This window comes from Sciurus vulgaris (assembly GCF_902686455.1).
Source record: "Sciurus vulgaris genome assembly, chromosome: 4".
NCBI classification, from domain to species: Eukaryota; Metazoa; Chordata; class Mammalia; order Rodentia; family Sciuridae; genus Sciurus; species Sciurus vulgaris.
The window spans coordinates 102,638,928-102,666,839 of record NC_136464.1 but is presented as its reverse complement, the minus strand read 5'-3'; the positions used below and the strand labels follow the sequence as shown (position 1 = coordinate 102,666,839).

Genomic DNA, 27,912 nt, shown 5'->3' with positions numbered 1-27,912 from the left:
AAGAAGCCCTTTGTCTTTATTGACTAATAATTGAAACCTACTTCAGAAGACCACCCACCGTTCTAGAGAAAGTGTTTTTGCAGAAAAAGTTTTTAAAGACTTCTGGCAAGCCTAATTCGAAAGTAGCTGTAAATCACAATGATTCAAATGCTATTGGTAGTTTATGAAATGACCCAAACAGGGTCTTCTCAATCTTTGGGGTAGAAGGCTTGTGACCCTCCTTTGGCTGAAATGTGAGAGAATGAATATTACTGTGAACCATCTACTTTATCCAACATAATTATATCATAGAATACCATACCAGGTCTTACTGATGATAGGTTTTGGAAATTTTCAGACACCATTTAGTTTCAAAATGATTGACTGACACACTTAAACTTTACTTTCATAACTTTACTGGGTATGATTACTTGATTTTTTTAAGAAAAATTTTTCTTTGTGCCAACTTGATGTTTTTAAAAAACAGACAATAACTTCTCAAGTTACAATGGGACAAATTCACAATACCAAGTAGCTAAATGCAAAGATCTTATAATGGCAGTAATGACGAAAGCATGTTCCTACAGAATACTTGAGACCTCTTGTGGGAACCTCATAAGCTTTCAGTTATTTTTCTCAGAGTTGGTGGATGTGTGCTTTGTCCATAAGCTCGGCCCATCTTCATGGATAAGTCCACATGAAGAGAGGACTGGGCTTGGGGCGGGGTGGAAAGGGAAACAAACCAGTGTCCTTTCCACATGGAATCCAGTGCCATTTAACATGAGACTCACCAGCTGGGACAACATGGTGTCAAGTTAAAATAAGAAAATACATTTTTTTCCAGGAAGTGTAAACTCTTCTCTTAAAATCTAATAACGATCTTACAAGCTCTCCTGAAGGGAAGGAAGAGGTTGAGAAAGAAGAGAAATAGAACCATGAAAGAAAAAGAAACTCCTACAGTGATCACGGTGGCTCTGCGGACATTCTTTCCTTCTTTCAGTCTACTCTGTGGTTGGCACACACCCAACTGACCTACAAAAAGAAGGACTACAAAACTTTTTTAAAAGTTTTTTTCCCTTCCTCTTTGTGTCAAAAAAAATGAAGAGAAAAAATATAAGATCATGGTAAAATCTTGAAACCAAACTTCTCAAAGTAATTCTGGGAATCTAGCAGTAGCTTGACTGACATACCTGAGAAACATAACAAGGTAGCTAGTAAGGATCCGCCCTCTTAAAGTTTGAGGAACTGAAGAAGGTTCCCTCTGAAGGAATAGGACTTTGCACAATTCTCAAGTGACCTTCTGGTAAGAAATTAAAAAAAAATACCTATATCCACAAAATCAATGATTTTCTCACTGGACACATAAATAAGAATAACAAGTATTGATTTTATTCACAAATAAAAAAGTATTACAAAACTATTTGTATAGGAAAATGATAATTTACAAATTTATAAATTCTAGTTTGTAAAATAGTAATGAAATCTAAATTGATTCAAACTATCTTAAAGCAGTGATGGTTTTTTTTTTTTCTTTACTAGCACCAACAATGGTGCTTAACCTAATAGCAAAACTTGATCTAAAGTAGAAAAATCTATATTTAAAATATATATTCCATATACACAAAAGTAGAAAATCCATGACTTGACTTGGTTGTGCTTGAAACCCTTGTCTCATTCTTGTCATGAGCTTCCACAGCAAGGAAAATAGCACTGATACCCGCTGGACCACGTTTCTCCTTCAGCAACTGAGCTTATTGAAAGTTGTAGGATATTCCAACACTGTCAAATGCAAATTGTATTTTTTTCTTAATTGTTTACAAAGAATGCAAAATCTAACATTGTTGTATGTTTCTAGAGTTGGTGGTGGTGGTCAGATGTCTTCATCTTGACAAAAATAACCCAAGATATTTCAAATGCAGAATCAAATGAAATCAATTTTCAACCTCTACGGATCAAAAGTGATGTTTGATTATTTAGGCCAAAGTCTCCTTCCCATCGGTCTGGCTTTCTTCAGCAGGCATCTGTCTTTGAAATTAATCAGGGCTCTCCATATGGAAAATATATTCAGGTTACACAAAGGGACACAACCCTGCCTACTTTGATCATCCCTGTCATAACAGAGATGATCGGATTGCAAACAAAGGCACACATCTGTGAACTACATGAAGCCACTCAAGGAAACCAGACTTGCGTTTTCGTAGATGTCTTGTGGCCAAATCCTAAATATTTTACAAGAATTTCCTAAGGGCAATTTTCATAAGAGTTGGTGATTACCAAAGTTTAAGAACCATTGCCTTATGCTACAACAGGAAACAAAAAAAGAAAATCCATTGGTTATGACCTGGCACTAGGTAAATATGAATAACCATGGGTTATCATGAAACAGTCTGATTTCCTATTTTGGATAAAAGAATTGAAGTCATGAGCAGAAACAGACACAGGCAGTTAATATACCCATGTTAGAACCTAACTATGAATAGAGAAATGGCCACAGGGAAGAAGGTTCGCTTCTTAAATTTTACTAATGTCTTACAAAGAAAGAAAATGTTGGGGTAAATAAATGATAATATGATAAAATGATAAAGACAAAACTAGAAAAGACAGATTAATTTTAATGTTCAACTTAAATGTTAGGTGTTTACCTCACCTTGATTTTGAGCAGGGCAATACCCAGATTTTTCAGTGCCCTCTAACACATTGATGTTCAAAGGTCTATTTACTTTTTTTTTTTTCTATTTACTTTTTAAGTGTAAATGTGACAGCTAATGAAGGCCAGATCTGATTATGAATCTTGCAACAGGGAAAAAAATCCTGCTCAATTAAGGTTCTAGGGTATTTAAGATTAGGAGCAAATGAGCTATCCACTGCTTCTTGACTGAACTGATTTTGTTTCTTTCTTAGCCCTAGAGAAAATGCCAGTTTGTAAATACTAAGGTGATAGAATATGGAGCACCTTAATGGAAGCACCAGACTTCTAAATTCAATATTATCTGGCTAAAATGAGAGATTTTATGTGTAACCTCAGAAGTAATATTAGAGGGACAACCACAGAGTTCTGGTCAAACCACACAGTGCCAGTTACAGACTTTTCTTCTTTTTCTTCTACTATGTAGTGTAGTGTGTTCTCATTGAAGAGTACTTCAGTAGCCAGGGAACCTTATATGCTGAGATGGTCAAAACCTTTAATGTAAGATACAATACAAATACAAGATCACCATGTTTAGAAATATCCTCTTTTATAAAAGAAATCCTGAAACTTCTCAGCTCAGGCATACAGACAGATATGACAAATGGTTCCATATCAAGGAATTTAATATGAGTATCAATGATTTTAACTTGTGTCTAGGCTATGCATGTTAAGTGGTTTTTATGCCAAGGTGATGGGCCACCTTCTGCTGACCACAGTAACTCAGGTCCTTTCTCCTACCAGCACCAGAAGGTGTCCATGTGACAGAGGCTGAGGTTAGAAGTGAGATTCTGGAAAAGAACTGTTTTCTGATTCCTGGTCAGTTAACTGCATCTAATACAACTAAGATTTAGACAGGTGTTACAAAGTCAATTTTAACCACCTAAGCTAATCAGTTTTAGATGATGAAAAAGTTACCTTATTCAACAGAAATACTAAATTTCAAACCCATTCTACATAAAAACTAATGTAAAGAATCTGACATGTACTTTTAGCAGAATTACAGGCTAAGTGAAATTATTCCTGGAAAGAAAATGCCAGTGACAATGGGAACTCTGGGTCTTCAGTCTTGTTAGACCACATTCACCATGAAAATGAGCATGAACACCTGGTTGTATCTTGTTATGTGTCCATCATCTCATAGGCTGCTCTTAACCCACCAGTCTTTGAAGTTGTTCATGTAGATGGGAAACTTCTGGTTTAGGGAAGATGCAAATAATCATAAGTCTGCCTACAGGCTCTCCTTGCTTCTCACTGAGGTTTCGGCTTACAGCTGGTCTGGCTCAGACGCAACTAGTTGAAAGGCTTAAAATGCCGTCAGTTTGGTTCAGCTTTATTTTTTCTCCAGAAGCTGTGCAGGGTCCAGACTGCTCAGTCCATAAGCCTAACAGAGCAGTGCCCTTTGGGTTCCAGACACACACTTCCACTGCAGGAAGAAGCACGGCCTTTAGGCTTCCTAAAACAGCAACAGAAGAAGAGCTTTAAAAATAATCCCTTGCAAGCTGCTAAACTGTAATCATAAAAGATGACTATGCATGACTTTTACTAGTAGTCTTCATGAATTTAATAATACATGCACAAGAAACTCATTCAGTAGGATTGTAATTCCCAGGTACCCATATACTGAGAATAAAACTGAGCTTTCCATAACAAGTCATAGTCACTCAATCTTTGTGAAGATTACTTGAAAGATGATAATGTAACCCACAGTGATCACAATGAATAAACAATGCTTTTGCTGATTTCCAATCTCATCCAAGCATTGAAATTCTGTTTCTCCTGTGCTGTGGTCCTTTAAAGCATTCATAGGTAAAGATTTTAGGATTCTTTATACCCTTCTTTCAAAGAATAAAGATGATCAATGAATAGTGCTATTCTTCATCTGTCAACTTAGTCTTTGAATTCAAGACTTCCATTCAATTATCGGAGAATGTCTAGAATAGGGAATGAGATTTCTCTTATCATGATCTTCCTGGAATAGTCACAATCATCATAGGATGACTATCCTCAGTGAAGGGGAGTCATTTTATTTGTCCTTATCAGGAAAGGCACTGATCCCACTGAAAGAAGGGAGGAGGCCTCGGCCAACTGAGCATGACCAAAAAGGAGTGGGACCTTACTCTCGCTTACTGACTTATTTACCATTAATTAGCATCACTGACCTAGATGAATTTAGAGAAAATGTTTTTTTCTAGATCTTAAGAGCTATAACTAAAATAAAAGCTCCTGAAGTTCTTTTGAATACTAGGAGATAGTTTTATCAAATATGTTGATCAACTGACCTCATCATAATAACTACATTAACCCTGCTGCAGAAGGCAAATTATCTTCAGTTTGTCTATGTGGAAAAAGTAGATTTCAGTGGACTGAAAAACTAGAACCCAGGCCTTATCATTCTTTCTGTTCCTTTAGGTTCACATTTAAAACAATGTTTAAAAATTAACATCAAGAAAAGCTTTGCCTGTAAGTTAAGAGGCTGGTTTCATTCTCCTAAATATCTCAGCAAATGATGTGCCAAATGCCTCAGTTCTGTTCCCTCTGGGGAGAAGTGTATAAGGAAAACTTGATTAAAATTGAGTCCTATTGACTGAAGAAGGCTTTCACACCTATTAGCTTTATCCTGAACCATAACTCTCATCATCAAATTCTAGGTAGTCTTAAATGACCTACAAGAAAACTACCCTGTAAAAATATAGTTTTTGGAAACAAATGCATCTTGCATTAGAAATCACAGCCTCACACCCAGTAAAGACATAGTGCTGTTAAAGCTATAGCTACCCCTTTTATATCTCCAAACAGACACACAGTGCCTTCCAGAATTCTGAATGAGTCGATATTATAGATACAAACTGATTGAAAATGAGTCAAGGAATGGATAGAATTAACTAGAAGTCCTGTGCATTAGGGCTTTTAGTAATAAGCTGCTGAAATCAAATTCTTTATGAGAAGTAAATGTGTTCTCTCCCTTGGAAAATTGAACCTGCTAGGAGAAAATGTGATTGCTTTTTAAAATTTAGTATTTTAGAAAACCAAACAACAAAAAACTAATTGAGTTAAATACCCAGCTGACCCCTGAAGTGAAGCGGCCCAGCTCCTGAAGGTTTACAGCTACTGCCACCTCTATTTACTTTGGAATATTTTGGGTTCATTCAGTGTATTTCATGGATTCAGTAAATACAACCGAAGGGAAAATGCTTTGTAGAATCTGGAAAAGATTATCTCTTAAAACGGGCTCAGGGCTGGGGGTGTAGTTTGGTGGTTGAGTGCTTGCCTAGCATGCACCAGGCCCTGGGTTTGAACCCCAGAACCCCCCAACACACATAAATAAAATGGACTCAAACTATTATTTATTGTATTTTATTGTAGGGGGAAAATTGAAAAGGTTTACATTTTCATAATTCTTTATCAAATTTAGAATGTCATACTTAGATTTACCTATATGATCTAATAATTATAAGAACACATCTTAGAAAATTATTAAAAGCCTTTAATAAATTATGCAACATTTTCTCAGCAGGTTCATTTTAGATGTGATTACAACTTACTTTTCAATTCATAATAATTTGAGTTGAAAGTATCTTTAAGTAGGTCATGACAATTACCTGAACTTTCCTGAAAAGGAATTAATGTCACCTATGCCAGTTTTATGTACTAACATATGTTTCTCAAATCTCACATTCATAAAGCTGTGGTAACAGTGCTTACAAGCCGTACCCCCATCCTCCAACACCACGAGTAAAGAAAGGGAGCTGGTTCTGATAAGACTTAGTGATCAGATATTCCCTCGTCTCAGCAATTTACACCATGAGCCCAGGGACAAACTACAAACTTGATGGTAATTCTCTTTACTGACAAGCCTCTGCAAAACCCTAGTTAGTCAGCTGGGAGCTGATAATCCTCCTTACTCAGACTTTTCTGTGACAATGGACACACAGAGGATGCAACAGGCCTGGGGAAAGGTAACTCATTTGGGATAGCTGGCAAGGCATACAGGGCTTTGTTGTTCAAGGGTGGGACTCACCTCCACCCTGTGCTGCACCTGCCCTTCCCTTACATGGAGACCCGGATGGCAGGACTTGTTACCTGCTGGAGGCTGCTGGGCCTTCTCAGCCCCTAAGTTTTGTGGGGCACAATTCATTCTAAATTCTTAACCCTTTTCTTATTCATTATCATGAAACTTACATAAATTATGGGGTGGCTCAAAAAAAAAAACAAAAAAAAAAAAAAACAGGATTAATAAGTAAACTTCCCTAGCTACAAGCAGAGTTCAGATGAGTGTAGTTTATGTTTTTTTCAACTGCCCAACCTGTTTTTCCTCCCTTTACTTACCTCTTCTCCATTTCCCCCATTTTGAGACTAAAACCAAAGTCTTTCCCCTTTAAAGCCAAAAATTGTTTTCTGCATAGAATTCTCTATGAAGTCTTTAGCAAATTTCTTTGCAGTTAAAAAAAAATGATGTGATCTCTGCAGTGATCATAAAAGGAACACATCTACATCACGCTTGACCTTTGGCTAAGTTTTTGATACAAGTGGACAAGGATACCAAGTCTCCTGGAAATGGAGGCCACACTCTGGAGCATGTGCAGTGTGTTTCCAGCGTCTGCTCAGCCCTAAAGCCCTGACTTGGCACAGCAAGGACCAAACAGGGAGAGCAACACTGCTGCGGTGCAAGGCAAGGTCTCCTGGGTCTGAGAACTGATGGCACGGCTGTGACTTGCTCTTTCTAATCAAGGCTGACCTCATCCCAAGACTTATACTGATAATGCAGGCACTTCTATTTAAGGAAATATACATAAGTATCAAGGCAAATTCAGCAAAGGCCACATCACCTGGAGGAGAAAGCAGAGATGGTGCCAGTTCTCCCTGAATCTTTCCTGTCCCCAGCACTACAGGGTACCAGGAAGCCCCCATCTATCTGTACTGGCTACCACTCCCCCTCTTGCCCCTAAACCTGATTTTAAACCATTCAACCTGGGGGGATCTTATGATGCATTTGACTACAGCACAACCACCAATCAATTTCTGACCAGATCCATCAATTTGTCAAAGCTGAGTAATCCAGTAAACAACAGTGAAAGAGGGAAGAGGGGAAGAATAGTTTTAGACCTAAATTTTGATTACCCTGGCAGTGAATGAAGTGTGCTGAAGATTGGGCATAAGAATATATTTAGAAAAATGAAGGTCAGGAAAATTGTGAGATGCTCTGGTAACTAACCTCTCTAGTCAAGAAAAGAGACTGTACTAACTAATCAGACTTATAAAGAAGAATAAAAGAATGCAGCAGCCCTTTACAGTCTTATACAACAGCTCTGCTAGTTAAAAATAAAAGACTCTTGAAGTTTATTTTAAAACATATTCTATAATGTACTTTCTGAAATTATGAAAAATGGAAAAACCTTATCAGGATCCCCCCTGAAATCCAGAACTTTATGCCTGCTAAGGCAAATGCCCTTCCACTGAGCTACATTCACAGTCCAGATTCTTCCAAATTTACTGTAGGAAGAGTTCCATTCCCTTCCCTCTGGATTACAAGTCAACGTCAAGCTCATGCTGAAGTCAGACACTGCCTTACCTGGAGGGATACTGGAGTGGTGGGGTGCACAGTATCTCCACCCTCCGGATCTAGCTGGCTTCCAGTAGTTAGTGCATCCTGAGTTAGTGCTGATTCTGCCACTGTGTCCTTATGTCTAGATAAATCAGCAGTTTCTGTGAAGTTTCCAGAAAGAGCTTGAATTGAAACAGCTCCATCAACCAGATCTTGACAACTGCTTGAATCCAAAGACGTTGAGCTTTTGTTTTCTGGATTGAGAGAATCAATATCTTCTCCATTGAGTTCAGTATAAGAGTCACAAAAAGAGATGTTGTCACCACCCATGGGATTTTGTATCAGAGGCCAGGCATCCGAAAACTCACCACACATGGACCTTGAAAGGGACCCGAAGAAAGTTGGCATGGTCTCCCCGAGTGGCACTGCATTTCTGAACACATGTTCAAAGGATCTTTAAGTATTTCATGGTGAGAAAGAATACTACTACAAAGTAGCACTTCAGCTATGATTTTAAGTCTTCTAAATGAAATAGCAATTTATTAAGTCAGAATTCTCCTGTTTCCTGTTTTTATAAAGTTGCATCAATACAAGGACTCAGAATAATATGTTTACTTTAAAACTGATTTCCTATACATATTTCCAATTAATATTCTTAACTTAATGTATGATACATGCCATTTCCTATAGGTCTTCGCTGAGTTTCCTTGACTGCTGCTCTAAAATTCTAAACAAATACACAATAAGTACTCGGCATGTTAACAGTACTTGATGACAGAGGTGTCATGATATAGGACAAAAATAAACTTTTTGGGGAGAAAAATACAAAGAATATTATTTGTACAAAGAATTATTAGATATTAGCACCTTAAGAGACTTCCTTAATTCTTGCCAAAGAATTACTACTTTCCAATATCCAGAATGTCATTAATAATATTTAAAAAGCAACATTTCTATAGTTTCACATGAAAATTAGTAAGTTAGAAGAATGCACAAGGGAATGTGAAATCATGGAAGTGACTTACCTCTCTGGAAGGGTGGCCCTGGAATGCACCCCACAACCAAGCGCTGCCCGGTCAGTGCCGCAGGCCTCACCACAGCACAAGGATGGGATCAAGTGGACAGGCCCTGGGGAAGCCAGAAGAGGCATGAGACACAGTGCTTTTCTCTGGAACTTTCTCTTTAATACCAGTTTAGCAGGGTTCTGGGAAATTCAGCTAGTCGGCGTTGGGTGGTCTTTGTGTGGGAAAGAGATACAAAATTATTTTTTTCCTTACCTTAAAAAAATAAAAGAGATGAACCACTTCTGTGAGGTACCTAGAGTGGTCAAACCCACAGAGATAGATGTAGAGCAGGGGCTTCTAGGAGCTGTGGGGAAGGAATTGTTCCCTAGTGGGGTTTTTTTTTTTTTTTTCATTGTGGAATAAGTTTTTATTGTAAATGCTCCTCATTTCCTCAGAATATTTTAAATTGTTCTGGATTTTAAAAATTTTAAAATATTTATGCATTTATTGCTAGCCTTCATTTTTTCCTCACCTTATTTTATTGGTGCATTGTAGTTTTACAGAATGGTGGGTTCAGTTGTTACATTACACTAGTGTTTAATGTTGACAGCTTTGGCTTGGGAAGTTCTGGGGGTTCTGGAGACGGTGGTGGTGATTCCAGAGCAATGTGAATGTGTATGTGTATGCCACTGAACTGTTCACTTAGAAATGGTTAAGATGGTAAGTGTTGTGTTATGTGTATTTACCCCGATTAAAAAACGATGGAAGGTAATATTGCAGGTTATGGGAAGGCAAGTGAAATGAGACTCTCACGCTGCTGACAGGAGAACAGTACGACTTCTCTGCTGAGTGTGCAGTAACATAGACATGAGTCTAAAAAAGTTCAGAGCCCTTAACTCAATGCACACATATGCATATTTTTTATTGCTGGGAATGTAAGTTTAAGGAATAAGCAGATGCGTTCCCTCCACATCACAAACCACTGTGTTCACTGAAGAAGAAAAAAATTAAAAAAAACAAAAAGAGATGTTAGATGAGCAATTTAAAAATAAATCTTTCCCAGTCCCATAAGCTGCAAATAAATATTGTCAGACTCTCTAGACTTCTTGCTCTCTATGCACATTTAAGTATAATTTTGGTTTTATGAAACAATAAAGACATTCAAGCACACATACAAAGACACACATATATACATAGTGAAATCAGACATCTACACATATTAATATGTGTTTTTGTGTATATCAGATTTTTCTATGGAGAATAGATCTATTTTTATGAATGGGAAAACATTATGAAATTAATATTTATTTCCCTTTCAAAAAATGAATTTCATATATTGAGATGCAACTGCAAACCACTGTTAACAGAAAGGACAGCCAGGCAGACTTCACCTAAATCTCTCTCAAAGCAAGACCTCTGTGTCATACCATCTGAATATACCATGGTGCCTGGGAACTGTGACTGTGGGACTTGGTTTGTGTCTTCCACTAATCAACTCAACAAGTATGTCATGCTCACTGTGAAACATTTCAAAATTATTTAAAAGCAAAAGGCAATGCCATTCCTGGTAGAAATGGCTGACTTAAGAAAAATACAAGAAGAACCTGAAGTTCTTTTTGTGCCAGAAAGTAATAAGGTGCTAAAAATAAAAAGGGGACATATCAAAATGGTACATGACAGTCTGAGGGAACGTCTACTGGCCACACCTAGAAGAATTTGAACAAAAAAATTAAAAATGATTCCAAAGAATTGTAACCACTGAATAAGGTTCACAAGTCTGGAGTCTAGACTAACTGATTAATAAATAAGTGGGGAAGAAGGGAAAGTTCCTTCATATCAAAGGAAGCCAAGTCATAAATGTAGAAAGAATGATGGAATTAGAAGTCATTGGTAACACCAGTGTAACTCCACATCATGTGCAACCATAAAATGACATGTCAAATGATATAATGTGTCACAATATATTCTACTGTCATGAATAACTAAAAAGAACAAATAAATTATAATAATAATAATAAAGAAATCATTAGTAACAATTGGCTCAGGTAAGAATCATACGGGATGCTAACCTGCTGGGTCAGTCTGGGGAGGAACAGGATATTTACATAGTCTCTGAGTATCTTTCCCCATATATTTATTAACTTAAGAGAACAATAACTTTACAGTGGAGTAAAGCTGGCAGATACCCTTTAACTAAGTGCCAAAGTCAACCTGAGAAGACATGCAACAGAGGGACACCAGTGCCTCCTGATCCAGTGCACCAAGAAGGCTATGGCATTCCCTCTGCAATATTTCTGAGTCTAATCCTGAGGAAATAACAGGCAAACCCAAAGTGAGGGTCATCCTGCAAAATTACTGGCCTGTACTTTTCAAAAACATCAATGCCATGAAACACAAAGAAAGACTAAGGAAAAATTCCAGCTTAAAAGAGAACAAAGACATTTGATGACTAAATGCAACAGAGGTATCAGGTGTTCTTTGCCAGGAAGGACATTATTGGGATGGATAAGGAAACTGAATATGGCTGTAGATTGTGAGACGCATTGCATTAGTGAAAATTTCCTGATTTTAATACTTGTGCTGTTATGTATGAGAATGTTCTTAGGAAACAAACACTGACATATTAAGGGGCAAATGCACCCATACATGCGACTGAATTTTAAATGGCAAACAAAAATACGTATATATATATGCACATATATATGAGGGGATAAAGCAAATCTGGAAATGAGATAAAATATTAATATTTTTGAAATCTGGGTAAAGGATAGGTAGAAATTTTTTGTCCTACTCTTTCAATGTTCATATGACAGAACTTAAGTCAGAATAAAATGTAAAAGAAAAGGGGCACTGTCATTAGGAGGGAATGCTTGTAATGACAAGCTCTACTGAATGTGGGCATTGGTACAGGGAATCTGCTCTGTTAAGACTGTATACAAACTAGGCCATCTGTAGGTTTAATCTTTTGTATTACAGATGAAATTTTTTGAGTTAAAATTTAGAGTTCATCTCTCAAGAAATTATCCCTACTTACTCTGATTCTAGTGACAATGTCCATGGAATAGTATGCAAGGAGACACAACGCTTGGGTGTGTTTGGGGATCACAAAGTTACTGTCAATAGCTTAGAGCTTATCATCTATAGGCAAAGGCAAAACTGGACCCACAAACATCACAGAAAATCTTGTACCTTACTTTTTAACTCATTCCTAAAACCAAAGATAGAAATGATCAGTAGAAAATGAAACAGTTATGAGATTGAAACACAATATGAGATTGAAACACTTCAGTCTTCATTTTGTGAAAAGCAAGATTGGATGGTTCCAAGAGGACAAGTCAATCTCAGGGACATATTTAACTTAAAGCAAAAAAAAAAAAAACGTGCTTACAAGAGACAACATGGTGTTATTTAACCTTGCACTCATGGGTACTAACAGAAAGGCAAAGTTAGGGAGAGAAGGGGAGCTAGGATAGACCCAGGGAAGGATGTTGGCCACATGCAATTTTAATTTGGAGAAGTGAGATCATTTGGTGGGGACTGGAATGGGACATGTAGGTGTAGGAACCTCATGTTGATGAATGCATGTAAGTGGCAAAGAAAGTCAGTTTCAAACTTTGTTCCTATTTGCCCAAGTGAGAAAGCAATTTCCATTTAAATTACTTTCTTAAACTGTCAAGTCTGTCAATTCTGAGAAGCAATTATGGTTTGTGAAAAATCCTGGCATGAACCTCCTTGCTCCTTTTAAGACATCAAAAAAAGACATTAAAATAAAAACATTAGGGTCAGGCATAGAGTTTAGTGGTTTGAGTTGAAGGTTTTGTTTGAATTCACAAGATAACAAAGGATTAAAAACTCCTACTCTACAATAGGTTAACATGATTTCAAATCAAAGTGACTCAAAACAGGAAAGGCAAACTTGCCTAAAAAGTTGCTGAAAAATGTTCATTTCAATGAGATGCTTACTTATTTACTTATGGTACTGGGGATTGAACTTACGGGCATTCTATCACTGAGATAAATCCCCAGCCCTTTATAATTTGACAGGGTCTCATTAAGTTGCTGAGGCTGGTCTCGAAATTGCAATACTCCTGCTTCAGCCTCGGATTACAGGTATGTGCCACTGACCTGGTTTTATTTTCTTTTTAATAGTGAAGAGAGCTGAAATACCCCAACCAACAAGAGACAGTGGAGAATGATTTAGCAAGATTAACTGGAACTAGAAAACTGAGCCCAGCCACCTCACTGTGAGGCCAATATGGATAATTCTTTGCAGTTAATTCTTTGCAGTTTCAATCTCTGCCTTCCTCTGGTTGTCTGTCAGGCTAATAGTGGCTGAACTTACCGTAGGTCTGGGCAGAGTCCTGGTGGCACTGACAACATGTTCTGTGAGCATATTCACTGAGCTGAGTTCTGTCAAAGCATGACAGTTCAGAGCCATTGTACTGAATGTCCTGTGATCTCAGAGACCCTAAAGACAGAAATGACAGTTCTATCAGTGAACACAATTTCCTTTGTAAGGGAGTTCCAAGATCACCATCATGCAGACTGGAACCATTCTAGCTTTTGTATCTTTAGAGAAAAAGTCAGCTATCATTACAATTTTTGATTATAGATCCTGTTCCATCTAGCATGGGATCTGTAGTGATAGAAACCTTTTGCTGATATGAGTTCAAGTGACAGAGAAAGTTGGTATCACCTTTGCCCAGATCTGCCCAAGTAAGAAACCAATTTTCACTTGGAAACCCCATTGCAAAATGAAAATAATGTCGAAATGCATTAATACAACTAACCTACTAAACATCATCACCTGGCCTAGCTTACCTTAAATGTGCTCAGCACCCTCCCAGCAGCCTACAGTTTGGCAGAATCATCTAGCACAAAGCGTATGGATAATGAAGTGTCAAATAGCTCATGTAATTTATAGGATACTGTGCTGAAAGTAGCTGCTATGTGGGCATGCTTTCATGACATCATACAGTCAAAAAACTGTTAAGTTGTATTGAGGTAAGTTGAGGACTGTTCCTTCTCACACAGAGATATGAAACTAATTGGTTAAGAAAGCTCAGAATTTAGGGTACTTATATTGCCAATCTCAGGACAATTTTAATTTTTGCCTCGTGGCACAGGGACATCCCAGCCTTAGCGGTGTTGTTATGAAGTTGTGCCATTCCTGGTGAGGTCTATTTTCTTGTGCCCACTATACTTTAGCAACTGTTGATGCCTGCCTCAGCCAATGCTCTTGTCAAACACTTAGATGACAATGATAATTAATAACAAGGAAATAGAAAGAGTTAGAGACTTACAACTGGGTTTCTTCTCCATGAACTGTCTCTTACAGTAGATGACACACAGGATGAGGAGGGCCAGCAGCACAGTGGCCAGAGCACTGCAGATGACTGCAGCCAGGGCTGTGTCCCGAGGGCTGGAGGCCGTGGACGCGATCTTCACGAGGTTGACCTTGCTGGTACCTGAAAATCACAGGAATGGGGTCAGTGTGCTCTCAGCAACTCAAAGTGCTCACATCATAGTTGGTGGGCCCCTTCACATGAAGCAATGGCCTTCATGTGACAGACATAAAAGCTAAGAAAATCAGTGTGAGAGACTTTAAGATGAATGAAGTACTCTCCTCTTGAAGATTTTTTTTAATGCTTTATCTTCCACGCTATACCCCTAAATGTATTGGTTGTGCCTCTTCTGTTCCTTTAACACTACGAACACACACACACACACTAATACACTGTCTTTGGTCCACTAGAACAGAAAGCAAGAGTCTGTCATCTTGACCTCTGGATCTTCACTACTTGGCACACAGCAGTGGTGGGGTAAAGGGACATTTCCTCTCCTTGCTCTAAAGGTTCACTGACATGAACAATAATAAGTTAAATGGAGAAAAAACAATATACATTTATATTTCCATGCATATGGGCTCCGCAGGAGAGTGAATACCCATAACACAAGGGGTTTAGATGCCTTTCTTCAAGGGAAGAGGGAGATAGGGATGTAGACCATTTTTGAGCAGTAGTAGATGACTGTTGGGAAGAACGAATGGGCCCTGAGACAGTGATTCGTGGATGATTCTCTTTGGGAACTGAATGGGATCAAAGAACAGACAATAGCTTGCAATGAAGTCTATTCAGGTGCGGTGATACTTCTCAGTCTCCCTTCTTGTAATGTGAATTCAACTTTCTCTGGTTGATCAAATTTCTGGGAGGCGACCTAATTCAATTATGTTCAGCTTAGGCAGATCAGGCTTCTAGGTAGATAAGGGATTTCAGAGAAAAGTTTTTTGCCAGCATTCCCTGATCCCCAAGTGTCTTTAATTCAAAAATAATTCACACGCCAGTATCTGATATTTGGGGGGATGTTCTCCGAACTCCTTCATTAGGTATTTAATAGTGTTTATTTCATTGGAATTAGGCTATCTTTATTTTCAGAAATACTGACCTAAAATATACTTTTTTGGGCAACTATAAGGTAAAACAAGAAGTTGAATCATTCACAAACTAATTATAGGCTGCCCAATGCTGATTTACAATTGATTATTTTTATTAAATTAAAACCTCTATGTTTTTAGCAGAAAGAACTAATGTTATTGTATACAGAAGCAGATATGGTTACGCATTATAAAAGTCATCCCGGGACACCATGGTCTAAGTCAATGTCTACTTGTGTCACCTTGAGCCACTAAGTCTCTTTGAACCTCAAGTTGATACCTGTTCAAATGGAGATAATAAGTCATCCAGCTGTTAAGAGGATTAAATGAAGTATTATGGAAAGTACTCAGGAGGGGCCTAAGTGCACCTAGTATTACAGAATTATAAGCTATTGTGGTGATGATGATCATAACTAGCATTTCCATTATCCTTAAGCTATTCAGTTGAACAGACACATAAATCAGAAATCTGTATACAATGGAGTCACAGCAGATGCTATTTAACTCAGCCCAAATGAATCAGAGAAAAATAAATTTGAGAGAGAACTAGCATCTAAACTAAGCAGAAATTATGTTTTTTTCTACTCTTGAGTGAATGTCTCGAGTGAGTTCACTGGGGTGGGCCTGATTCTGCTCCCTCTTTGGGTCCTCAGTGCTGGATGCTGCTCCCGGGTCCCTCCACTGAAGGTTTCCCCCACGCCAGTGGTATCCAAAGAAGCACAATGCATGCCTCACATGTAATTTTAAATTGTCCAGAGGTCACATTTTTAAAAAGTAAAAAAAGAAACAGACAAAATTAGCCTTTATCTATTTTATTTAACCAGAATCTCTTAAAATATATATATATATATATGTATATATATATTTTTTTTTTCCCCTCTGAGGCGCCGGGGATTCGAACTGTGGGTGGCCCTTGCGGCATGCTAGGCGAGCGCTCTCCAAAACAAGCTATTTCTTCAGTTCCTTAAAATATTTTAACATGTATTCAGTATAAAAATTTTACATTCCCTATTTTGTACAAAAATCTCAAAATTCAGTGTGATTTTAAAAGGACAGCTCATCTCAGTTCAGACTATCCACATTTCAAGTGCTCAGTAGCCACATGTAGCTGATGGCTGATGGCCATCATAAAGGACATAAAAACTCCAGAGAATGAAGGCTTTAATTTATATTTGTACAGTATGGCACCTAAATGCAAGATAACTTGTAATCTGGGGGCCTTCTTTTCAGTCCTGGCTGCACATTCCCCATCCCTAGTAAGGCTGTTCTCCATAGTATGACATTTGAGAGACTGGAACCAGAGAGAAATATTTGGGTTTAATATTACTCAATCATGAAAACAGGATGCCGGGAACAATTATATTGGGGCATGAGTCCTAGAATTTCTAGTCTCAATGATTTGGGTCACACTGATCAAAGTTTCTTCACATCTGCATGCCTTGGGCTTGGATGAATAGGGGCCCAAATTGTGTGTTTTAAAGGCCATTTCTTTGTAAACATGTTTAAATCTCGCAAAATATTTTAATCACACTGCTATATGGAAATGCTGTGATAATCAAATAGGACATATTAAATGTTGTTCATACAGCAATTTAAACAAATTATACCCATAGCCTGATAGAGATTAAATCTAAATCTGAAACAGCCTCAATCAGTGCACAGAGTCACAAAAGGATGTATGAACACAGGCCCAGCTGTACAAACACTGACAGATAAATAACTAAGAGCTTACATTCCCTGAAAGTTAAAATAGCAGTCCACACTGAAGGGGAAGTGACTTGGAAGCATAAGCATTATCTATTTGGGCCAAAGGGTAAAGCTGTGGGAAACTGTCATCTCACTTATATTTGTCCACTTCAGAGTGAGAACAGTTTCCTTAGCTTAAACTCTGGATCACATAATCCAGCCCTGCTAAATATGGGGTTTCAGCAAAAGATGTCATCAAAAATAAGGCATAATACATTGACGTAAGTTGAAGCTCTCAAAGTTCCATATTGTAACTTTGAAGTTAAGATCATCAATTGATATATCACTGGATATTCAGGAAAATGCTCCTAAGAATAGAAATTGTAGGTTAAAGTGGAATTGCTTTTTAGAGTTCAAGTTGTCAATATTTAAAATCCTTCCAATTTGGACTGGTCAACTTATTTGCCTTAAAATAAAAGGAATTGTCTCTAACTTACAAATGGGTTTAAAATTTCTCTGAAGTAAGGATTTATTTTTAACTTGGTATTTTGTAACCATGGAATTATTTTCTCTAAACATAAAAGTCTTTATACTATACATCTTTTCGAGATGGAAAACAAATATAATAATTTCATTTTTTTCTTTATTTGTTCTTTTTAGCTATATATGACAATAGAATGTATTTTGACATATCCATCATACATGGAATATAACTTCCCATTTTTGTGGTTGTACATGATGTGGAGTTACACTGGTTGTGTATTCATATACGACCATAGGAAATTATGTCTTTTCATTCTACTGTCTTTTCCATTCTCATCCCCCCTTCCTTCCCTCCACTCCCCCTGTCCAATCCAGTGAACCTCCACTCCTCCCTCCCCCACTGCCTATTAATACTGTAATTTCAATGACATCAAGTTGCCATAATAATATCAGTTTTGAAGAAAAGTACACCCCTTGTGTTCATTCTCTATTCATTTTCCTATGCAGTGACATGTATCGACAAACAAGAAAAGCACACAAGTTTTATCTCCCAAATTTTGACGTTTATATAAGACAAGCCATCCTGTTAATTCTTATACCCTCAGTCCTCAGGAGAGGTAAGACTCTAGAACTGCCTTTTTGCTCATAGGTGCAAGTTTGTGACAACACTTAGGCAAACCACAATATTTACAGGAAATGGGCTCATCATTTCTGGTTCCTCATTTAGTTTTGTCACATACAGCAATGCTGATATAAATATGGAAGCTGCAGAGACTGGGATGAATATCATCTGATCTCCCCAAACTGATTCACGCTAAGTGTTTAACTTTAAAAGTCTACTTTTTTATAGTTAGTTTTCATTTGAACAGTAAAAATACAATGTTGAGGGGAAGCAGGGAGGTTTGTACTAGCTATAAAATGACATCTCTCTTAAGTTGTGGTTAACAGAGATGCTACTGAGAATTTCTCAGAAAATAACTTACCTACTACAAGCTAAAAAGCATTTGTTTTGTTGACCTGTGGCTACTGCAATAATGCTAACATTAAAGATTAATTCCACAAACACGCCTGGTCCAAATACCTTGTCCAGAGTTCACTAAGCATATTGACTGTCTGCAAGGAATTTTACCCGTACCTTATTAGGATTTTGACAGTACTTCTCAAGAATTGGGAATAGAAATGGCCACATTCTTTTGAAAACAACTTTTTCTAGTCTACAAAGGCATGCTTACCCTAACCAATTAAATTATTAAATTAATTAAATTAATTAAATTATTAAATTACTCTATGTAAATATATGAATATGCAGATGGTATGCTGTTACTCCATGTACAAACTGAAACAACATGTATCCCATTTGTTTATAATAAAAATAAATTTAAAAAAATGTATAAGTGTATCCCACTGTTCTGTACAACCAATTAGAACAAATAAAAATTTAAAAATTAAAAAAAATTATGAAATTGTTATTAATTACTTCACATTGTGAGTTTTTATACCCATGTGCCTTGCTAACATCCCTTCAGGGATTTCATCATCCTACTTAGTTAGTGTGGGGAAAGTTCACTGATGACCCCATTTGCCCTCCAAGCAGGCAAGACCTTGAATCCCTTGCTCAAGGTTACAAAGCAAAGGGACCTTGGGAGCTGGAATCCAATCTTCTGATCCCATCCAGGAGATTGTACTGCTCCATGGATATATGTATCTTCAAAGACAGTAAAATATTCTGCCAGGTAATGTTAAACCAAATGTAGTTCCTATGTGTTTATATAAAGGTCATGCTTGTTTCTATAGGGAGAAGCAGCTAGGCCACACAGTGACTGTAGGACTTTCTTGAGGCCAGACCCCTGCAAGTATACAGGCAGCTGGTTCCACATGAGCTCCTCTGCCCTAAGAGGAATGCTCAGTCCCTCAGTCTCACAGGGGATGTAGTGTCTGCAGAAGAGCCACTATGGGTGGGTATGGCAGCCATAGCATGCTGAGCAATGACCAGGTGGGTGTCACTGGGGCAAGGGGAGAGGACATTCTATGGGGGTGACTGAGTCTGGAAAGGCCCCACTTGAGAGAGAAATGGAAAAAAGGACATGCAAAGATGGTCCCTGGAAGCACCAGGATCATGATCACATCTGAACCCTGCCTGGGCCTTCCAGAGTCTATAGCTTTGCTTTCTATTGATTGCTCTACTTGTTTACCTTTTCAAACTTCCTAGTACCTGATGTTTAGAAACCTGCTAAACAAAAGATCCTTTTTTTCCAGAGAACATTGCTAACAAAGACCCTGTTCAGGCTGGGCTGGCTGGAGAAGGAAGAACTGGGGTCCAAAATTTGGCTTTTGCCACTTCCCACCAGGACTGTGAACAAAGTTTTTCATCTGTTCTCAGCTTCCTCCCAGGGAAGATGGAACAGTGGCTCATTCCACGATCCTTTGTGAGGCTGAGGCACTGAGCACTCCTTTTAAGACAGAAAGAGCTCATGCGGAATCAGCTGCAGTGCACACCTGGACACATGGCTGTCAGTGAAGTGCAGCCCCCACCCTGTGGCCTGGTGGCTTCTCTCTGCAGAAAGGAGCATGGCCCTTACATCAAAGATTGAGATCAAATAGGACAGTTCCACTACTCTGTAATTTATACTCCCTGCCTGAGCTGCTGTCCTGAGTTCCAGATTCATGCATCCAACAAACTACTCACCATCTCCGAGACTCAGATGATGGAGCACCAGAAACTCAACAGCCCAAAGAATGAGTTCCTCATTACAACCATGATCACCTCCCCTAATAAAACTCCCTGTTCCTCTCCCAAATCGTTCTCACCTGTCATTGCTGCTTTCTGTAATGCTCTTCACCCTGCTGCATGAATTATTCCCTCAGCTGTTGTAGGTCCTTCCTCAAATTCACCTACTCAGTAAGGTTTCCCCACTGAACTAAAATTGCAATCTCATTCCACTGTTTTCTACCTGCTTGCCTGCTTTCTTTTCCTCCACAGCATTTATTGCCATCTGACATTTTATATATTTGACTTGTTTGGTTCATGGTCATTTTCCCCACAGTGGGAGTCATGAAACCTATCCAGCCTGGCTATGGCTAGGCTGGTCCAGCAAGCGGCCAATCTTTCCAGCCTCTTTTGCAGCTAGGTGAGATAATGACCAAGGTAGAGTCACTAGGAAGGAGGGGTGGGCAGAAGAGATGTGTGTAACCTGTGAGTCATCTCAACTTAGGGACAAATTGCTTGCCCTGGTCTTTCCTTCACTGTGAGCTGGAAGCCGGGTACAGCAGCAGCCCAATTGTGATCAATGGGTGAGGCAGGTAGATATATATATAGAGGTTGCACAGCAGCAAGGCAGGAAGCTGGCCTTTGAATTCATCCAGCACAGCTGTCTGCCACGTGGAACTGGCTGGACTGTTACCTAAGAGAGAGAGAAAAACTTCTAGCTTACTTAGGCCAAAATACTTTTGGGTCTCTTTGTTATCATAGCTTAGCCTTTGGCCTAACCAAGTATTTCCTCCACCAAAATACAGGTTCACAAGGTCAAGGATTTTTGTGAGTTTTATTCACTACTGCATTTACAATATTTCTAAGGGATCTTGGCACATAGCTGGTTCCTGATAAATATTTGTTAAATAGCAGAATGAATGAATGTTTACAAAAGAAATGAAACACTCCGAGAAGTCCAAAAAGTTTATGGGGACTTGCCCAATCAATAAAACGAGATTATGGCAATGACATGTTTATTGGGTATCTCCTATCCTCTCACCCTTGGCAATTGCAGTTGGTGACAATGCAGATGGAAACAGCCTGGAGCAAAGGACAGTTGTGTTTGCATGCACTCACTTGTAATGTTAGTTTGACTACAGATGAAAAAGCCAGGGCTGCTCAGATTGATCAATTCACAAACCTGAAGGTTAGGGGCTCTATCTTCAGCCAATGAATACCAAACAAAAACAGCCTTCTCTAGACAATTTTAATTAGCACTCCAGGGAGACATCACAAAGAGATCTTACTTAAGTTACTAGATGCCAAATGTAATTTTAATTAATGATACATTTTAAATGATGCTGATTTATAATGGATGTCCAAAGAAGTCAGAAAACTCAAAGACCTTTGGGAGGCCAGTCACTTCTTCCAATGAAAGCTATTTTGAGCCAATTTCAGAAACTATTAGGAAAATAGGATAAAGGAAACAATGGGCCTTCACATCATTTTAATCAAATTCTGCATATGAATTTGATTTACCCCCAACCCCCAACACTACTCAGAGGTAGTATAAGATTGCCTAGAGTTGTTAACAGCAAGAGTGCCATTTCTCTTTGGTAGACAGTTTTCCAAGTCGTCACCCACACTGTCATAGCTATCACATGCCCAACATGTTAGTAAGGAAGGCCAGCCCCTTCCTTACTAACTTCCTAGGAGTCATAATGATGCTTTACAGTAAGGGTTTTATACTTGAAGAAAGCCATATGTATCCAGGAACATTTTTTTCATGTCAAACCACCAGTAGGTGGTTGGATCTAGATTTAAACCTAAGTTTGTCTGACTCTAAAACTTATGCTCCTTTTTTTTTTTTTTTTTAAGTTATACAATTTCTTTACAACCATCTGGAGTAAAGAAAAATACTGTTGTATGAAAGATTATTGGCTCCAATTTTGTATAGAAGAATAAATTCTAGTTAATTGGCTAATACATACAATATGGTTTGACCTAATTAAAACCACAAATACGACCTTGCAAATTCAACCTGTTTTATCCCAAAGATTAAAGAGGCTACTGCATTTTATTAAAGGTAAAAGCAACATATGGTTTTTAAACTTTATTTTTTAAATGTTATTTTTATAGTCTATATGGTATAAATAGGTGAGTACTGAATATAGTAGGGAAGAACAAGTTGTAAATGAACTAATTATGTTTTCTGTCTGGCTGATGTCTTGTGCTTTCATCAGAGAGTTTAGCATATGAAATGAAACCAGTTTAGCATCTGGTTTCCTGCTGTATAACATATCTTTGGAAACCCCAACATAATCAGATGTGAACATTTTTATTTGTTGATGACTACATTGTGGCATATGCAATTCAATTAATAGTTAGTTCTGGAATATAAGCATATAACTTAGACATTTAAAAATATTTCTCATTGAAATATTTTCTCTTGGACCTTTATATTTGTTTCAAGAAAACTACAATTCAATTCATTGCATTCTGTGCTATTCCACCATCTCCAACAAACCTCCCAAATCAAATAAAGGTTTAACAAATTAAAACCTGAAGATGAATCTATTTATAGCCTTGCTCTTTAATTAAAAAAAAAAAAAAGATTATTAACAATGAACTCTTTGCAATCTTAACTGAGGCAAGGATGTAGTTCTGGAGTACAGGCTTTATCTTGTTAATCTAAACTGGTTAGACAAAAATATATATGGTAACATTTAACATATGAATTCCAGATGTAATACAAAAGAGTTTTCCAATAAACAAATGGCTGGACTTTTTATCCACTTTATACCAAGCACTCTGACACTGGATAAATATGAACCTTCATTTACATTTTCTTTATTGTATACTTTGATCTTAATTTTTTCAATAACTGATAGAAATGTTATTCCAAAATGAGATTTTTCTATCTATATATATACCTATTTCTTGAAAATGTGATTGATATCCATACATTTACCCTTAGAGACACCATTGTACAATTATCACCAGTAATTTCAGAACATTTTCAACATTTCCCCAAAACCCCAGAAACCTAAGTAGTCACTCCATTTCCCTCAAGCCTCAGTCCCTGGCAAGCATTAATTTACTTTCTGTCTCTATGAATTTGACTACTCTGCACATTTCATGTCATACAATATTATGTATCCTTTCACGTCTGGCTTCTGTCACTTGGTTTCAAGGCTCATCTATGGTTTAGAATGTATCAGAACTTCATTTCTGTTTATGACTGAATGATATTTAATTTCATGGATATACCATATTTTTGTTTATACATTGGTCAGATTACAGGCATTTTTTAGAACTTTTGGCTATTGTGAATAATGCTGTATGAATGTACAAGCTTTTCCTACATATTTTAAAACTTTCCACAAAGACATTGTAAATGTTCCACATATTATCAAAAGATTCATTATTGCTATAACATTAATGCTTAAGTTCATTCATAAGTCAGTCAAAAATATTTCCCAAGAAGAGTTGAAAGAGATGATACCAGATGAGCTGAGCAAGGTCAGTTAAATTAGGAATGCAAACCACAGTGAGGAGTTGAATTCTATTCTAATAAAAATAGGAAGCACTCAACAATATTGGAATAAACTTCTTCAGAATAGATCATATGTAAGGTAAGAAAACAAGTTTCAATAAATCTGAAAAGATTGAAATTACATAAAATATTTTTTGAGTCACAATGGAATAGAACTAGAAATAAAGGAAAGAAAATTCACAAATTTTCACAAATATTTGGAAATTAAAAAACACACTCTTTAATAACCAATGAGTCAAAGAAGAGATCACAAAGGAAATCAGAAAATACTTTGAGATGAATGAAAATGAAAACACAACATGCCAGAACTTTCAGGATAGGGCTATAGTAGTACCTAAAGGGAAATTTATAGCAGTAAATGTCTACATTAAAAAAAAAAAAGAGAGAGCTGGGGTTGTGGTTCAGTGGTAGAATGCTTGCTTTGCATGTTATCCTCAGCACCACATAAAAATAAATACATAAATAAAGATATTGTGTCCATATACAACTAAAAACAATTAAAAAAAAAGAAAAACTAAAGTCAACAACCTAACCTACTTTGAAACATTAGAAAATGAAAACAGAACCAAAAAATATGTAATGGAATCATGTAAAAAGGATCATAGCCAAGATCAATAGAAATAGAAGAATAGAAAAAAAAATCAATAAAATAAAAAATTGCTTCTTTGAAAACAGAAGTAAAATCAACAAAATTTTAGATTGAAAAGAAAAAAGAGAATACTCAAATTACTAAAATCAAAAAGAAAAAGAGGACATCACTACTGACTAAACAGAAATAAAGCAGATCACATAAGAATTTATGAATGATTTTATGTCAACATATTAGAGAACTTAGATGAAATGGACATATTCCTATAAACATATAAATTAACAAAAGTGACACAAGAAGAAGTAGAAAATGTAAATAGACCTAAAATAAGTAAGGAGACCAAATTGGTAATCAAATACTTCCCAGCAAAGAAAAGCTCAGGACCAGAGGCCTTCACTGGTAAATTCTACCAAATATATAAAGAATTAAATCCAATCCTTCTCTAGCTCTTCCCAAAATCTAAAGAGAGAATGCTATTTAATTCATTCTACAAGGTCAGCATTACCCTATACCAAAGCCAGATAAAAGCACTTACAAAGGAAGAAAATTGCAGATCAGGATTCCTTATAAATATCTAGGCATAAACACTAAGCAAACCAAATTAAAAGAAGCATAATAAAGGATTGCACATCATGACCAAAAGGGATTTGTTCCAGACATTGATGACTAATCATACAAAAATCAATCATTACTATGTAATAATAAAATGAAAGGGGAAAAAAACTACAGTGTCATCTCAGTTATGCTGAAAAATTATTTGACAATCCACTACCCTCTCATGATAAAAACACTCAATTAACTAGGAAGTAAAAAGAACGTCCTCAATGAGATAAATGTCACACATGAAAAACACTGTATTTCGAAGTGAAAGATGAATGCTTTTCCCTAAAATGAAGAAGACGAGGATGCCCACTTACCATTTCTACCTAACATAGTACTAGAACTCCTGAACTAGAGCAAGTAGCCAAGAAAAGGAAATAAGATATCTAAATTGGAAAGGAAGTAAAACTATCTCTGTTTGCTGATGACATGATCATACATATAGAAAATCCTATGGACTGAAAAACCCCAAAAAAGAACTATTAGAAATAACAAAAGAATTTGGTGAAATTGAAGCATACAAATCAATATCTAAAAATCCATTATATATTTATATAATAGCAATGAATCAAAAAATTAAGAAATTCTGTTTACAAATCATCAAAAAGACTAAAATACTTGAAAATAAATTTTACTAAGGAGGCACAATGTTTATACAATGAAAATTAAAAAAGTGTTAAAAAAGTTAAAAGATCAGAATAAATGGAGACATCTAATGTTCATAGATTGGAAGACTTAATATTGTTCAGATCACAACAGTCTACCCCAAGTGACATGCAATTTGGAGTAATGCCTATCAAAATTTAATAGAGTTCTTTATGGAAATGTAAAAAATCTCCTAAAATACAAATGGTATTTCAAGGAACCCTGAAATAGGCAAAACAATCTTCAAAGAAGAAAAAATATAATTTAGAAGACTCACCTCCCCTTTTGATAACTACAAAATCTATAGTAATAAAAAAAAAGTGTGGTACTGGAATAGACATAGAACGATGGAACGGAATGGACAGCCCAGAAATAAACCCCTACATTCATGATCAAATAAATTTTGGCAACACCATTTAATGGGAAGAGAAAGAGTATTTTCAAAACATGGTGTTGGGAAAGTAAGCTTTTTTGCAGCTAGGAAACCTGCAAAAGAATGAAGTTGGATACCACCTCATATCACATTCAAAAATTAACTAAAAATGTACGAAAGACCTAAATTGAAGAGCTAAAACTAACATTCTTAGAAGATGTAGGGGGAAATCTCCATGACTTTGGGTGTGAAATGGTTTCGTACATATACACTGCAAGTATAGGAAAGAAAAGAAAAATAAATACATAAGGCTTTATAAAAGTAAAAATTTTTGTTCTTCATGGGACACCAACAAGAACATAAAATGACAACCCACAGAATGGGAAAAATCATTTGTGAATCACACACTTGTAAAGATTTAACATTCAAAATATATAAAGAATTCCTACAACTTGACAAGAAAAAGATACAAACAATTCAATTAAAAAAGGGCAAACACTCCCCTAGACAGAGAATTGGGTCTGCTAAAACAAATTGCTTTAAGATAGATTATGATCATATGCTAAATTTGAGTAGAATTATAATCCATGAAAAAAATGGACAAAGTACTCAAAATAGATATTTCTCCAAAGAGAATAAATGATGAATATGCACAGGGAAAGATGTTCAGTTAACACTCAGCTAACCATGGATATGCTGTCTAGTGTTTCAACTTGAGCAATATCTGTTTTCTGAGCAATTGGTATACTGATGGATCGTGAGTCAGGCACAAGGAAAGACAGTCAAGAACGGTACCTATGTTTTGGAATAAACCACCAGGTAAATTATGGTGCCATCTATTAACTTACAGAGATGGTGCAAATTTGAGGGACAGTGGATTTGGTGTTGGAAGGGGAGGCATAAAATGTTTTATTTGGAAATGTTGTTTGAGGTATCTATTATCTATCCATATGGCTATATGAACTAGAGCAGAAAAGAGATAGTAGCTGCAGATATAAATCTGAAAACTATAAATGCAAAAGCAAGTAACACCCATAGCTAGGGGTTTGATAAAACATCAAAATGTATAGTAAAGGTAAAGAAGAAAATCCAGGGCAGAACCAGGTATGTAGTAAAATTAGGAAATCAGAAGAGGATCTAGTACCTGAGATAAAGAGAGAATAAGTAGGTGCATTGTTAAGGACACCTGAAGAACACATTTCCAGAGAGAAGTAAGGTGAAGCTTAACTGGGTGAATTCTTTCTGATTCTTAAATAACGGGGCTACATTAGGATATTTTATTTTGAAAATTAACTACAGAAAGAAAATTTCAACATTCTGAAGAACAGTCTGATAGCTTGTGATTTTAGAAAAATTACTGACTTTGTCAGTTGGGAAATAAATTGATGATTGTATGAACCTGGACTAAAATGAAACCAAAATGTGATTTGGAAATAGAATGCCACAAAATAAGAGAAAAGAAGCAAAGTTCAGTGAAAATTTATAATACATAGTAATTATGATCCTTTACATAAGCAAGATTATTTAAAAAGAAAGCATCACTTTATGAATGAATTATACAAGAATTTGCATCTTTTTCTTAAGAATTATTCTTTGGTCCCTTTTGAAGCTTCTCCCAAATGCATACTTCTTTTTTTTGCTTGA

The 27,912-nt window shown here is 36.7% G+C and overlaps 1 protein-coding gene across 5 annotated transcripts in view; it reads right to left on the bottom strand.

The window, feature by feature from the left end:
• Positions 1-1,346: 1,346 nt before the first annotated feature.
• Positions 1,347-27,912, bottom strand: part of TNFRSF19 (TNF receptor superfamily member 19) — a 94,035-nt gene continuing 67,469 nt past the window's right edge. For 4 of the 5 annotated variants that reach the window (XM_079138868.1, XM_079138867.1, XM_079138866.1 and 1 more), the window contains exons 6-10: positions 14,518-14,682; positions 13,557-13,682; positions 9,236-9,338; positions 8,238-8,643; positions 1,347-4,121 (exon numbers count right to left, since the gene is read on the bottom strand). In XM_079138868.1, the coding sequence (XP_078994994.1) occupies positions 4,113-4,121; positions 8,238-8,643; positions 9,236-9,338; positions 13,557-13,682; positions 14,518-14,682 (809 nt within the window). In that variant the 3' untranslated portion in view covers positions 1,347-4,112. The remainder of the gene's footprint in view (positions 4,122-8,237; positions 8,644-9,235; positions 9,339-13,556; positions 13,683-14,517; positions 14,683-27,912) is intronic. The other variant, XM_079138870.1, reaches the window with a different exon arrangement.